General features: G+C 39.7%; 1 protein-coding gene across 1 annotated transcript; it reads right to left on the reverse strand.

The window, feature by feature from the left end:
• Positions 1–9563: 9563 nt before the first annotated feature.
• On the reverse strand, positions 9564–12085 carry LOC107697524 (potassium channel subfamily K member 17-like). Its single transcript, XM_016498323.1, has 5 exons — positions 11858–12085; positions 11138–11252; positions 10865–11031; positions 10518–10686; positions 9564–9778 (listed from the first exon to the last, which is right to left on the reverse strand). The coding sequence occupies exons 1-5, from the start codon at positions 12083–12085 to the stop codon at positions 9564–9566; spliced, it is 894 nt and encodes a 297-aa protein (XP_016353809.1).
• Positions 12086–15841: the final 3756 nt, after the last annotated feature.

Genomic DNA, 15841 nt, shown 5'->3' on the forward strand with positions numbered 1-15841 from the left:
CTTATTTCTAGCAGGTAAGCCCTAAAAGAGCAAATTCTAGCGACGTTGTTGCAAATGTTGCGCTGTGAGTGTGGCTCGTGCAGGGAAACTTACACGATGCAGAAGAGCAATGAGTACATCATCTGTCTGGGCAGACCCCACACAGCGACTGCTCGCTCACTGAGACGGAATGCTCACTCGAGCATGAGTCTCGCTCTTCTCCACTCGCGGATCGCCTCCACTGGAGGCAGCCCCGCTCTCTCGTTTCTCCTCTCAGCGAGCCTCGGAGAGAGAAACAGCGGAGTCAGGGAGCTAAGCAACCGGGTCTGAGCGATCGCATGCCGGCACTGTACCCGCGTGCTCACTCTCCCCGTTGCACTCGGATCCACCGCAGAAGGGCAGTGAGCTATGCGCTTACTGAGACAAAATGCTCACTCGAGCATTAGTCTCGCTCTTCTCCACTCACGGACCGCCTTTCACTGAAAGCAGCCCCGCTCTCCCGTTTCTCCTCTCTCAGCAAGCCTCGGAGAGGGAAACAGCGGAGTCAGGGAATAAGCAATCGGTCTGACTGATCTCATGCCGGCACTGTCCCTGCGTGCTCTCTCTCCGTTGCACTCAAATCCGCCGCAGAAGGGTAGTGAGCTACGCGCTTACTGAGACAGAATGCTCACTCGAGAATGAGTCTCGCTCTTCTCCACTCGCGGACCGCCTTTCACAGAACAGCCCCGCTCTCACGTTTCTCCTCTCTCAGCAAGCCTCGGAGAGAGAAACGACAAAGCCTGGGAACTAAGCAACCGGGTCTGAGTGATCTCACGCCGACACAGAGCCTGCGTACTCACTCTCCCCGCTGCGCTTCGATCCGTGTCTCACATGTAAGGATCAGTGCCCCTCTTTACATCGAGCGGCGCTATCCTCCTAAGTAGATCGGAGCAGATGCTGCCACTGGTAGCTTCAAATTATTGCACAGCCGCTACTTCCTCGTCCCCAAAAAAGATGGTGGCCTCCGGCCCATCCTCGATCTCAGACACCTGAATCACGCCCTCATGAAAAGGTCATTCAGGATGACTACGCTGAAACAGATCCTTGCGCAAATTCGCTCAAGAGACTGGTTCTTTTCGCTGGATGCATACTTTCTGGCCCCCCGCACTTTTACGAAGTACATGGACGAGGCTCTCTCCCTTCTGAGACAGATGGGAATCCGCATTCTCAACTACCTCGACAACTGGCTCCTTCTGGCCCAGTCAGAGGCAGAATTAATATCACACAGCACCCTCCTCCTCAGCCACCTGGAGTGCCTGGGACTCAGGGTCAATTTTGCCAAGAGCTCGTTGTTTCAGATCAGGGTGAGTCAGGCCTGTGTAACAGCCCTGGCCCCCGGGACAAAAACTCCCACTAGATGGAACAGGGCGTGGCCATAGGGATGGTTTGCAGAAGGACAGTTGTCACAACAGACGCCTCCAACTCCGGTTGGGGGGCACTGTGCGAGGGCATACCGACTTTCGGCCACTGGCCGAAGGCAGAAAAAGGCTTCCACACCAATTGCCTGGAAATACTAGCAGTATGTCGAGCCTGTCAGTTCTTCCTGCCAGTCCTAAAACGGCACCATGTGCTCAACCCGCGATCACTGAGAGCAATGCATATACCGGGCAAATTGAACCAAGGAGAGGACATGTTATCAGGGAGCAATGTCCCCTCAGGGGAGTGGACGCTCCATCCGCAAATGGTTCAGAGGATCTGGGAGAACTTCGGCAAGGCCGAGGTGGACCTCTTCGCCTCAGAAGACAACTCTCACTGCCCAATTTATTTATCAAAGACCAAGGATGCGTTGGCCCACGATTGGCCCAGCCTCCTTCTTTATGCTTTTCCCCCGATCGCCCTGATCCCACAGGTAATCAGGCGAGTAAGGGAACAGAAACCCAAGCCTTCCAGCCTCCCCTGAGACAGATGGGAATCCGCATTCTCAACTACCTCGACAACTGGCTCCTTCTGGCCCAGTCAGAGGCAGAATTAATATCACACAGCACCCTCCTCCTCAGCCACCTGGAGTGCCTGGGACTCAGGGTCAATTTTGCCAAGAGCTCGTTGTTTCAGATCAGGGTGAGTCAGGCCTGTGTAACAGCCCTGGCCCCCGGGAAAAAAACTCCCACTAGATGGAACAGGGCGTGGCCATAGGGATGGTTTGCAGAAGGACAGTTGTCACAACAGACGCCTCCAACTCCGGTTGGGGGGCACTGTGCGAGGGCATACCGACTTTCGGCCACTGGCCGAAGGCAGAAAAAGGCTTCCACACCAACTGCCTGGAAACGGCACCATGTGCTCAACCCGCGATCACTGAGAGCAATGCATATACCGGGCAAATTGAACCAAGGAGAGGACATGTTATCAGGGAGCAATGTCCCCTCAGGGGAAAAGACCAAGGATGCGTTGGCCCACGATTGGCCCAGCCTCCTTCTTTATGCTTTTCCCCCGATCGCCCTGATCCCACAGGTAATCAGGCGAGTAAGGGAACAGAAACCCAAGCCTTCCAGCCTCCCAGAGCGAGTTTTAAACACAATTTTGGAGGCTAGAGCCCCGTCTACGAGACGCCTCTACGCCTTGAAGTGGTCTTTTGTCTCCGCTTGGTGTCTAAACCGCAGCAAAGACCCTCAGACTTCCGCTTTGACAGAGGTATTGTCATTTCTGCAAGAGCTGCTGGATAAGGGATGCTCCCCATCCACGCTCAAAGTTTATGTAGTGGCTATAGCGGCTTCAAATGCCCCTATCGAGGGCCAATCGGTGGGCAGACACAGCACGGTCATCCGCTTTCTAAGGGGTGCCAGGAGGCTGAATCCGCCTCGTCCCCCTACCGTCCCTTCATGGGATCTGCCCACGGTGCTGAGGGCTCTGAAGGGCCCCGCCTTCGAGCCGCTACAGTCTGCCAACATTCGGTCGCTATTGCTGAAGACTGCTCTGCTTCTAGCACTGGCATCAGTAAGCGAATAGGGGACCTACAGGCGCTCTCTAGTAGCCCTGCCTTCCTGGAATTCGGGACTAACGACACTAAAGTCGTCCTGAAACCAAGGCACGGTTACGTACCTAAGGTGCTCTCCACTCCGTTCAGAGCAAAGGTCATTACGCTCTCCGCGCTTCCTCCCTCTGAAGAGGACAGAGAGCTGGGCCTCGCCGTCCACATTTGCAAGGTTTTATAACCTGGAAGTCCCGGCCTTGCAGGCCAGGGTCCTTTCCGCTTGAAATGACAGGTGCTGCGTAAACAGATCTGGCGGAGAGCCCTTGACCGTATCACGCTCAAGCTCTCTGGCATCAGTTCACCTGTTAGCTCTCGATCCTTGGGTGTCGAAGTTACAGGAGTACTTTGGAACAATTAACCAGGCCGGGTGTGATCTCAGGAAGCTCAACCCGTCTTAGCCTTGGATTGTTGTTAACTTCTCTATGGGCAATGGTTGCTTATGGAAGTTTGATATCTTTAGTCGTTCCACTACATTAGCAGGGTGTGATTGTACTATGTTCCTAAATGCGTCTAGCAAGATGCAGTACAAGTGTAGTATTGAAAGGGAACGTACTTGGTTACTTAACCTCGGTTCCCTGAGATACGGGAATGAGTACTGCGTTGCTAGCCGTGCTATGTAGCTGCACGACTCAGTCGTCGCTTCAGTCGAAGTAAGTTGAGAATCCTGTGGCGAACGCCCGCTTATATAGCCAGACGCCCCTCCCATTCTGGTGGGCTTTGGCAGGCTTAGCGGGCTTCGTCGCCAAATGGCTCATGCAGCTCCGCTGCCTAGCCATTTGTTCGTTTTTAATACACTGCATGAACCACTGGCCGTGCAGTTTCACTGCGTGAATGAAGAAAGGCTTCAGTTCAGGAGAAAAAAGGCTTTTTCCCATATGCGTCTAGCAAGATGCAGTACTCGTTCCCGTGTCTCAGGGAACCGAGGTTACCTTAAGTAACCGAGTACGTTTTCTGTAATTCATTTCTCCACTTCCAGCAATTGCCTGTCTTTCAAGTATTATGTAAATACATATGCATATTTCTATTTATACAACTTTACAGTAAATAATGCACAAATCTGTACATAAATCTTCTGTTCCAGATGTTACCACATTATTATTATAATTTTTTATATTATATTATATTTAGTCCTATTTAATTGTTCTTTCTGTTCTCATGTCATGTATGTACGCAGTATGTATGTGAGCTCCTAAAAAAACACAACAAATTCCTTGTGTGTCTGCACACACTTGGCGAATAAAGCTAATTCTGATTAAAATTATGCTTTTGGGGGACACATTCCAAAGGTAGGAAGGCATCAAGGCACGTCCGAATCCAAAGTTAGCTTAATTTCCTGTCTCATGAGATACCTTAATCTGATCGATTTTTGAAGGCAGCATAGATGTATCCTCCGCTGCCTTTAATATCCCACAATCCTGTGCATTCCGTGATGGTTGAACAAAAAAAATAAAGATGGCATTTGAAAGTAAATGTAAAAAGTGCTTTCAAAGAAGCACAAAATCACTTTTACGGACTTTTAAATTAAATGTTCCCTCCTGGTGGAATGACCTGCCCAACTCAATCCGAGTAGCTGAGTCCTTAGCTATCTTCAAGAATCGGCTAAAAACGCATCTCTTCCATCTTTATTTGAGCCTCTAACTCTAGCACTCTCTATTCTAAATATTTTCTTAAAAAAAAAAAAAAAAAACACGTCCCTTTTAGACTTGCACTCTATTCATTTGCTGCTTCTTTTCTGTAAAAAACAAACAAATACTTGCTTTCTAATCTTTTTGTATTCTATCTGTTTTCTTTTCATTTATTATACAATTAACAAAAGCAAAAAGACCTCTAACACTAGCTTGCGCTATTATTTTTCTATTCTATCGGTTTTCTTTTTATTATATTATTTTAAAAAACCTTGCTACGTGTACTGCGTTAAGCTAACTGAGACTTTTTATAGCACTTGTATATCATTGCTCTTTTGTTGATTTTGATTGCTTCCATTGTCCTCATTTGTAAGTCGCTTTGGATAAAAGCATCTGCTAAATGACTAAATGTAAATGTAAAAAGTTGCATTTGGTGGTCAATTTGTGTGTAAATGTATATTTCTGACTAACTTTTGATGTTAATTCTAGCGAGAAATCATTATTATAGTAATTAAATATTACGTTTAGTTATCACCAAAACTCGTTTTATTTTGTTCTATTATTAAACCGTTATGCTGCCTCAAAAGCCTGTCCGAAATCAGTCCGAAGTTTCATGAGGTGCCTTCATGTGACACACACGGGACAAAAAAGCTGCACAATGTTATTGTAACGTGGAGGCGTGACAACAGGGTTGGTGGATCCAAATGCAGGCTTTATTCAAAAGAGTGGTCAAAACGGGCAGGGTCGAAAACCAACAAACAGGTATAAACCAAGGCAGAGGCAAAAGAGTAATCCACAAAGCAGGCAAAGGTCAGGGAAGGTAGTGATGTGACATTTGAGCCGAGGCATCGGAACTTGTTTCGAGAATAAAGGGGCGTGCCAGATGAAGCCTCGATTCGAAGCTTGTGTTGTTAACATAGAAATCACGTGATCAATGACAAACGAAGCTTTACTTTTTGTCCAGTCACATGCGCGATTCACTTTGCGTGTCGGAATGTTCGAATCCCCAGATCTTACTTTACGAGTAAGTTTTAATTCTGACTTATTCTGTTACTTTTAGATACCCATTCATACAAGTAATATGAAGAATACAAATTATTTCAGGAAAATTAAATATTTGTCAAATGCAATTCATATGTGTACATTATTCTTCTATTACATCATATTGATATTCGTACTGGTATTAAATTGCACAGTTTAATGGGTAAATAATAATTATTGAATTCAATATATTTATCAGAGACACACTGTTAGGCTTTTATTTGTGCCCGTAACTTGAATCGATCTGTGGAATATGTGGTAGATGCCTCGTCCTACGGAGCGTCTTTCACAGGCTTGTGGCTGCTATATTTTTATTAACCACCAGATGGCGCTGTTTTCGAGACACTCGAAGCTTTGAATCTTTTCGCGAAACAGTCAGAAGAAAGCCTCAGTGCTTCACGAGGCTTCATTTGCCCATCACTAAGGGAAGGCAACAAACAATCATAAACAAGGAAACAGTCCAGGGTCAGAAACACTAAAGCAAGGCAAGGCAAGGCGGAACTAGGAAACACTGAAAACCACAAAGACGTTACTGGCTATCAATACTCAGCGATGTGTGTGTGGATGAGTGCAACCTTTATAGTGTGAGATTGATAAAGTAATGAGACACAGGTGAAGGCAATCAGTGATGATGAGTCCGGCAAAGGATTATGGGAAATGTAGTTTGTGAGACTGTGACAAGAGTCAGGGGTGGAGTGCCCTCTGGTGGAGCTCATGGGCACTCCAGCTGATGATCGTGACAGTTATACACACAAATACAAGACCCCATCATGCTAACACACGTGATACAAAATAATGCAATACACATTAATTTAACAACATAAGAGTGTAACATGACCCCTAATGTATATAACTGATAAGAAAAAGAAAAAAAAACTTAGATGAAACATTTATTTGATAATAATGAAAAAACAGCAAATGTAAGTGTCACACAGGCAATTCTGGGAATGTCAATTTACATTTTTCATTGTCAATTATAAGATGAAGTGTTCTTTTTACTTCCAAAAACTGTACATTCAACAGTATTTTAATGTAAAATTATATTAAATGTTCCACTAGATATGTTTTTTTTTCTCACCTTATACAGTAAGGGAACATCATATTAACCAGTCAGCAGGTTTTTGCCATTTTTACAGTCTTTTACCATTAAAATTATAATCATTTTTCACAGTGCAGGGAATGCATGATAATGTATACCTTGAATACAATATAAGTTGATTTGGAGAAAAGTGTCTGTGCATTATTTAATTTTTGGGTGAACTATCCCTTTAATAGGCCTGGTCCCTCGAACTGTTGTGTTAACAGTCAATAGCCATTAACATAAACTGTTCTTTTACTGAGGGCAAAGTGAATAGGCTTGTATGAGATGAGCAAAATCTGCGCAGAACCGATCACCGGTGATCACTGCGAGATGCATGCCAGTTAGAAAAGTGTCCGAGTTACGTCTGACTTGCTCTGATGTCATGCTGACGTGTGCCAAAAAACTCTCGCGACGGCGAGGCGGCTGTGTCAGATTGTGCAGTCGAGCGCAGTTGCTCTCTACCGACTGTGCTGGTCAAAAGCATGATGGGAAATGACTGACTGAGGACACAGCTTAATGTTAATTGGTTCAGACAACCGTGATGCTGCGTTCTTTTCTAAAATATTTTATTTTTTTTATATGATTTCATGTGATTATGTATTTAAAGGGGTCATATGATGCTTTTTTAAAGATCATTATTTTGTGTATTTGGTGTAACAGAATATGTTGATCTTGTTCATCATATTTATTTTCATATAAAAGCAACAGAACTGAAATTATATCGTGTTTATTAGCAACACAGCATGTAAGTGAGAATAACGCGATATCTGCCTTTGATCTCGTTGGTATCTGTTCCTTTCGAGAGGTCAGAACTGTCCGTCTTGACTGCTCTTATTTCACTCCTCCCTTCACTGCATCTCAAACAAGCCTAATGTATTGCAGTTTACATCCATTTAAGCTTTACAAACATAGGTATGAATGGATTTGGATAGATCTTTGTGGCCTTTCTTTGTTTCGACTTCTGCTGCTGCATCCTCAGGAATTTTTATGGCAGTTCTTTCCTAAACCTTAGGATTGGGTTTGGTGGTTAGGGTCAACCTGTAGTCCAATGAGAAGACCTCTCTTAGGTAGTCATGGGTGCAGAAGGTCTCCCTTCCTGTCCTGCTAGAGGTGTCTGGCAGTTGTCTTGGCATCTTATCTGATGTTTCTGAACATTTGTTTATGTTCCTCCACCAAGGTCCAATCACAGTGTGGCACATCTCCCTCCACACCGGCAGTTAGTGAGGGGCCCTGCCATAAACTGGTCCCTGAAATGCCATCTCGACTGTTTTTTTTTCTTCTGTATTTTATTCTTTATTGTCTTTTTTTTTTTTCAAAACACTGTTTGCAGTGGACTGAGTCATCATCTCTGACTAAATTCATAACTGCACACTAATTGGTGTCAGTCGTTCATGTCAGTTATAAAATAATCATCTAATGTCAACATATTTAATGAATTTAAGTAGAGTTATAGAATGTTAAAGGTGGCCCACTTTTCATGAAAACTACTGGCACATTTTATCTAGCCAAAGTAATGTCTATACATATTACAAGAAAATTTAATTTTTAACATTTTAATCTATTTTACCTGCAGTATAAAATAAAACAGGTCATGTCACAATATTTGTTTACATTTATTGAACAACTTTACAATATAGAAATGTATTAAATCACAATGTCAAAGGGCTTACTACCTTTCTTGATGAGGGAGTTCTCCTTTGAGGTTTGGCCACAATCACCAGTGTCAAACTGCTTCAGCAGAACTTATTTTATCATTTGAAAAAACGGTGTTCCTTTAATTCAAGACCATTTATTGTATATGACAATGTACATTACAATCAAGCATAAATGGCCCAATTTACCTGAATTCACCCTACATACTTGGAACTCCTGGGATCCGTAATATATCCTTGTCTGTTACACAGCAGAAATTCTTTCAGTGTGATGCGCAACACACGACTGCGCCTGCTGTAGACACAGGATGTTTGAACATTACTTGGTTAGAGTATGTATTATCAGTTGGCACTAAATAGAGTCTTGCACACAGTAGCCATAAGGGTAACCATAGCAATAGGCTGCTTGATTGTTTTCTTTCAGGAATCAGGATCTATATCATGTGGTACAATGACATAACTTGTTGTCGATATTTATCAGTTTATTTTAAATGTACATGTCACAAGTATATTAAGTATCAAAACTTCATTTTTTTTTTTTTTTGGAAAAGTATTTGAGAGTTAATGTGACAATGTCGGGGCAGCAAAAACTATTGTGGCATTTATACAAAGCTTAACATACCACAAATTAAAAATTAACTATAGAAAATCCCTTTAAAAAGCTAGACCTTCCCTCAAAGTCATTTTATAACTCACACTCTAACAAAATGATTATGAACTGGTGTTCTAGTTTGATATCACTGAAATATTTTGATTCAGAGAGATCTGAAAGATATGTAATATTACCAATGTATGTAATAATGGTGTTATATAATACATAAACTCATTCTTTCACTATTGTGAGTTTTACAGGCCTGTTGGTTTGTGGTGTGACAGCAATTAATTTTAAGTGAACCAAGCAAGATTTTCAAGCCAAACATTGTCAGTCAGACATGTGATGCTCAAATATCATTATTGATTTAAACAAACTCTGTTGGGTAATTAAAACATTTAGCTCAGTTTTTAGAAGAAACTATGATTTGAATTTGATCAGTTTTAAATTTGAAGGATACTTTAAACATTGAGTATTTAACTTAATAATTAACCATATATTGTTTTATGATGAATAGATACAGTATTATTCATACACCAGACACCCTCCTGTTTTTCATACCACTGTTAAATTCATTTTTCATGTTTCATGTTTCTTCCCCTTTCAGTCCCTTTTCTGGCTGTTCTTTGGACTCCTCCACTTGTGTTTGTGCATTCTGCCTTCCTCTCATGTAAGCATTCACACTCTCCAGTAAATCAATGGAGTGATTGATCAGAAGAGCGAGCCAAGCCAGGCCAAAGAATATCCAGGCTGCCATCAGACAGCTGTACCACTCTGGGTAGTTTATCGCTGGGTTATGATCTGGCAGGAAAAACAATGATGTAAAGATTAGGGTTGGGATGATATAATTGGAATCATATCGGATTTAAAATTTGAACTGTAATGTTAAGATGACGAATTTACTTAATATCAGTTCATTGAAATGCAACACAGTCACAACAGAGGAATTTGATTGATCCAACACAAGTTTTGCAGGAAAACAAATCATGACTACAACAATTTTGACTGAATATGCCTATTTACTGTAATTTGCACCCTCATTATACCATCTCTATTTTGAATATTTTCTGGGTGTTTCACCATATCTAATGAAAATTAAGGTTTACTTAAATTTAATGTGTTAAATATATTATTAAATGCTATGCATACAACAGTAATATGAATTTATTTCTGTTGGCTTAAATACGTTTTAAATTCGAAGTATAATTCTTCAACTTATTTGTTACCTCAATTCAAAATTCAAATTCAGGAAAATTCAAATTAAATTTTGAATGACACACTACCCAAACTGTGATGTCACTTCCTGACTAGAGCTACAAGAATAATTACAAAATGTAAATAACTTTCAGAGGATTAACAGTAAAACAAAGAAGGCTTTATATAATAATATTAATAATAATAAATATCTATATTGTCCATATCTAATAACAATGCATCATAACACATAAGCTCATAATTTATTTGTTATATAGTTAAGGTACATGCTGACAATTAAAAATATTGAAGTATGAATGTCATTTTTGTATGTGTAGTCTCCTACCTGCGACATAATCTCCGAATCCAATAGTGCTGAGTGATATGAAGCAGTAATAAATGGCTTCAGCGTAACTCCATCCCTCATACTCTTTAAAAAGCAGCATAGGAACCACAAAGTACAGGAATGCTGAGCTCACAAAGGATATACTGTGAATGGATATTCGTACACATTTCTGTGGGAAGGAGCAGAATCATGGGTACAGTGTGTTTGCACGTAAAGGTCAAGCATGTTCATTTCTAATTGTACTGCTTATCACAGACAAATATTTATGTACTTGTTTGTTTGTTTAGACTTAAAACCCAGCACGTCATCTTTAGTGCTGACTGTAAAAGAAAAAGTTAAATTCTCACCCCTCTATCAATTTTTTTCTCCAAAAAATTGCAAAAATTTCTCTCAATGGCCAGCATGTATTTTCCAACTCTATTTAAGATCACTACGTTCAAGGGAATGCCAAAAAGTGCAAACAACACACAGAAGATTTGACCAGCTGTCGTCAGTGGAATTATATTCCCATAGCCTGTAAAAAGATGAAAACTTTAAATGATCTTAGATTTAAATAATGATAGATGCCACACAACAAACTGGATTGTCAAATTCATTGTGTTAAGTGTCCCATTCCTCACCAATAGTTGTGACCACAGTTGCCGCAAACACAGATGAGCTGGTAAATTTCCAGAAGCCATCTGCGGTGTCATTGCTGTCTGGACTCAAGCCACTCAGGGAAGCAGCTTTTATCATCTTTAAAACAGTAATGGCAAGCAATGAGTACTTATTTGTAATACATGAACTGACAATAAAAAACACTAACTGAGAGTATGATTATGCATATGTAAATGACGTATAACCCTGTTCTGTTATAACAAAACTATTACATTCTCAACTTTAATTATTATTATTATTATTATCTACCTAAGCAGAAACCATTCTTTTTCACAAAAAGGCTATTTCATTGTACAGAAAGAGCTAAATAATCATGTAAATAATCTCAACAATAGACCAACAAAGATAATTTTATATAGAAGAGATTTCCAAATTTCCAACAAAAGGAAATTCAATTATAAACTGTCGGTCTTGTTTAACAAACACAAACTGGTTTTGGTGTCTTGATTGGTGGTCTTGATTATTTTCTGCACAGATTTTCATTTCAAAGATTTTTTTGACCAAAAGCACTAATTATTTTAAATGAATGAAAATGCATGTATACATTTGCACTGAAACAGTTAATATATATATATAGATATAGATATAGATATGTGTGTGTAAAAAGTTGTTAAAAAAGTTGTTCAAGGTGTTGTTAAATGTGAAAAAAATTAATTTAAGCAAAATCTACTCTCCAATCATACCTGTGCTAGTTCTCGGAGACCATTCTGACCCACACATGGGTACTTCTCAAGTAGTTTCATTCTTTTCTCCTTCAGAAGATCAATCTGTTGCAACACATACCATCCTTCTAGTTTCCAGAAGATCAGCCCTCCAACAAGGACATAGGCTACATAAATAACTCCAAGGAACAGGATAGAAGGAGTTACACTGAAAAACTGGCATAACTTTCCCGAAAACACGGGGTGCATGGTTCCTTTGGTCGCCTGGCTCACCTGTCTGCCAATGCAGCTATAGGATGGTGCTACTGGGTGTGGATTTACTCTGTTTATGTGACAGGCAAATCACCCCCTTGTGTAATGAATGCCAGTCAGACCTTATGACCTGGCATGCAAATGTTGATTGAAAGAGAGCAGAAGACAGTGAGTGAGGAATTAAAGAGGGAGATTGAAGTGGTTAGAAGCTACAGCCCATACTCTCTGCCAATGGTTTAATGTTCTTGTATCAAAACTTAGCTTCTTTGGTTGTTTACATAAATCGATTATTTCAAAGAGTACCTAAGCACACACCAAAAACAGGAAAGTCATCTGGTCATCTGTATGTCTCGCCATAAATTCATCAAAGTATTATGTTTACTTTAGACCTGTCTGATCTAGAGCCTTGCCAATGGCAACCATAAGAACACACACTTACACATACGTGCTAATACATGAAGCCTCAACATTTACTATTTTCAAATCTCTGAACCACTGCACTCGAGCTCAGTTATGTAGGTATGAATAAATAAAGAAATTGATATAGTTTGTGTTATGTCATTTGAATATGTATTTGAATATGGTTTAGGTTAAAAAACAGATACAAGAATAAACAAGATATGTGCACAAAATTGATCTGTGTTAGGATAAACAGGTGAAATGTGTTTTAATATCAAATAAAAAAAAAAAAACTCTCAAAACCCATATTCATAAAGTTTAATTTAAAGGGGTCATATGACGTTGCTAAAAAGAACATTATTTTGTGTATTTGGTGTAATGAAATGTGTTTATGTGGTTTAAAGGGGTCATATGATACGATTTAAATTTTTCCTTTCTCTTTGGAGTGTTACAAGCTCTTGGTCCATAAAGAAAATCTGTAAAGTTGCAAAGACTAAAGTCTCAAATCCAAAGAGATATTCTTTATAAAAGTTAAGAGTCAACCACCCTCCTTAAACGGCTCATTCTAACACACCCCCACATATCTACGTCACGATGTGGGAAGATTTGCATAACGCCGTCCAAATGTTCATGCAAAGAAAGAAGGCGTAACTTTTATTCTCGCTGTAGTATTGTTGTTGCCACCGCTGCCATGTCGTGGAGACGCTGTGAGTTTCGTTGTGAAAGCGAAACTACTTTGTTTGGCCTTCCAAAAGAGGACGATATCCGCTTCATCATGCCTAGAGCTGATCCGTGCTGGTCGCTGAGGGAATACAACAGTATGGTAAGGGGCGTAACATTTCCGTCTCACGCTTGAGGTATTCGGCCAATCACAACGCACTGGATAATTCTTTAAATATGAAAACATACTTACAGGCTGTGAGTCAGAACAGCTGGCATTGTAGGCTACTCTCCCAGGTTCAGGAAGCAATCCTCCGTAAAATGCGCTGCACACATCTGAATATATTTGGGTTAAACTGTTCTGGAACAGTGTTGTAAATACAACTTAACCACTGATTTCTAGTTGTGTCCTCTTTTGGAAGACCAAACAAAGTATTTTTGCTTTCGCAATGAAACACACAGTGTCTCCACGACATGGCTGCGGCGGCAACAATACTACAGCGAGAATCAAAGTTACGCCTTCTTTCTTTGCATGAACATTTGGGCGCCGTTATGCAAATCTTCCCACATAGTGACGTAGACATGTGGGGGCGTGTTTAAACGAGGCATTTTAGGAGGGCGTTGACGAGTCTTAACTTTTATAAAGATTATCTCTTTGGGTTTGAGACTTTAGTTTTTGCAACTTTAGGGATCTTATCTATTCACGAACAGCTTGTAACACTCCAAAGAGAAAGGAAAACTTGAAATCGCATCATATGACCCTTTAACGTCTAACATGAGCTTTACCCTATGCTTTAAAAAACACACACACTCAGCAATACCTTTTGGACCACTGTAAATCAGATTCAGTCAAATATCCATTACTCTGAAAATTAATTAAATATTGAAAAATCTTCTTGCAACAGATTGTTTCCCATGGATATTACAGGTAATATATTAGGACTGTATCATTAATTGTGCACAAAATGGTTGTCCATGGGTTATTAAAGTAATGGCAAATGAATTCAACTAGATAATTAGATTATTTACAGAGGTTTCTTTCTAATCGTCATCAGCTATGTTGCTGAATCCATCAGCTAAGTATTCCTAAAATAAAATGTGTCATTGAGAACATTCTGTACAGCAATTGAAATGCTCCATAGTATGAAGAGAAATATGGAATGATTCCTCATTGGTCTGGTAGAATCTTAGTGGATGTTTGATACCATGCGCTGTTTGAGTAGAACATTGCTTCCTGTGATATCAACCATCCAATAATACATCATGCAATAAAGTGAGCCATAGTGGTTGATGTTTTGCCTGTAAAGAAGATATTTCAAGCATAAAATGTCTTTATGACACCAAGGCTCTAAAATAAATAAATAAATAAATGAATAAATAATAAAATAATGGAGCAGTTTTGAGAGTCAAGGGTCTGCTACCATTAATGTAATTTGAAAAATGTTTGATATGTGTGACTTACTGCCTGTATATACTGAATTATTTTTATATTTTACAATTAAGATGTCCTAATATAATCAATGTTAAGCTTAATAAAACTGTTTTATTAATTTGTCTAAAACTTAGAAATGAACAGAACAGCTGGTTCTGTTCCCAGATTTTACATTACAATGTCTTAAACTTTAAATTGAGATTGAGCAACCTTATAAATTACCATGTTATTGTACACAATCATCATATAATTTTATAAACATTATATGTATTGACACGTGATCTGTACTGTACATTGCTGGAATATTCCAGAATATAGGAAGCAAAGAAAGGCCACTTTACGCCTGTTCAATCTGATGAAAGAAAGTGCTGCTCCCTTATGCAAATTACTGCTCAGAACCTCATTGCTCAAACAAACCTATTCATAGTCATGCAAAATAGTGCATCATAAAACAAAAATGACCAGATCTCAGTCTTAAGATTTTTGAGCAGAGAAATGTCAAATGGTTGCTATTAACAAATTAAAGACTACAATTTGGAATATCTAAAATAGATTAGCATTTATTGTATATTGCATCTATGAAATATAATTCTTTATAAAATGTAAATACTGGTGTTTATAGAAGACGTATGATTGTTCACTGTTAAAGAAGTTCTTGAAAAAATATTTTAACTCCACTTGCATTCTCCCAAAAGAGGCTCTAAGCAGAAAAGACCAATTTACCATTGATTGAAAAAATTATCTTTTTACACCTCAAAAAAAAAAAAAACTACAGGCATCTAATGTGAATGACTCAAAGTCAGGTGTAGTTCAACATGTCATAAAACAGCGAAATAAATAGCGAAATGACCAAAAAGATTTTACCAACAGCTTTATAACGGACCAAATAACATAAAACAACAAGAAACTGACATTATTTTACAGAAGAACTTGTATATATACAAGACAATAAACAATAGTGTCAACAAACAAACAATCAAACAAAGGATATGATTTCACCACTACGTGAATAAGATTATATTGGGTTAGGCAGGGAGACAGAGCTTTGATCAGGTTAACACCTTATGATAGCTTGTAAAAACTAAACATTTGTTCAAGTGCCTTTACCAATGATTTATTTGGTTGCTATGCAACTACATTACCCTTAAATTGATCTCCTCATTTCAGCAAGTTTTCCACTAAAAGGTAACAGAACAGATCAATAACCAGCCAGGTTGTAAATGGACATATGTAATATAAATTGATGCTGTTATATTTGTCAG

The sequence above is a fragment of the Sinocyclocheilus anshuiensis genome, unplaced genomic scaffold (assembly GCF_001515605.1).
Source record: "Sinocyclocheilus anshuiensis isolate Anshui unplaced genomic scaffold, SAMN03320099.WGS_v1.1 scaffold1534, whole genome shotgun sequence".
In the NCBI taxonomy this organism is placed as follows: Eukaryota; Metazoa; Chordata; class Actinopteri; order Cypriniformes; family Cyprinidae; genus Sinocyclocheilus; species Sinocyclocheilus anshuiensis.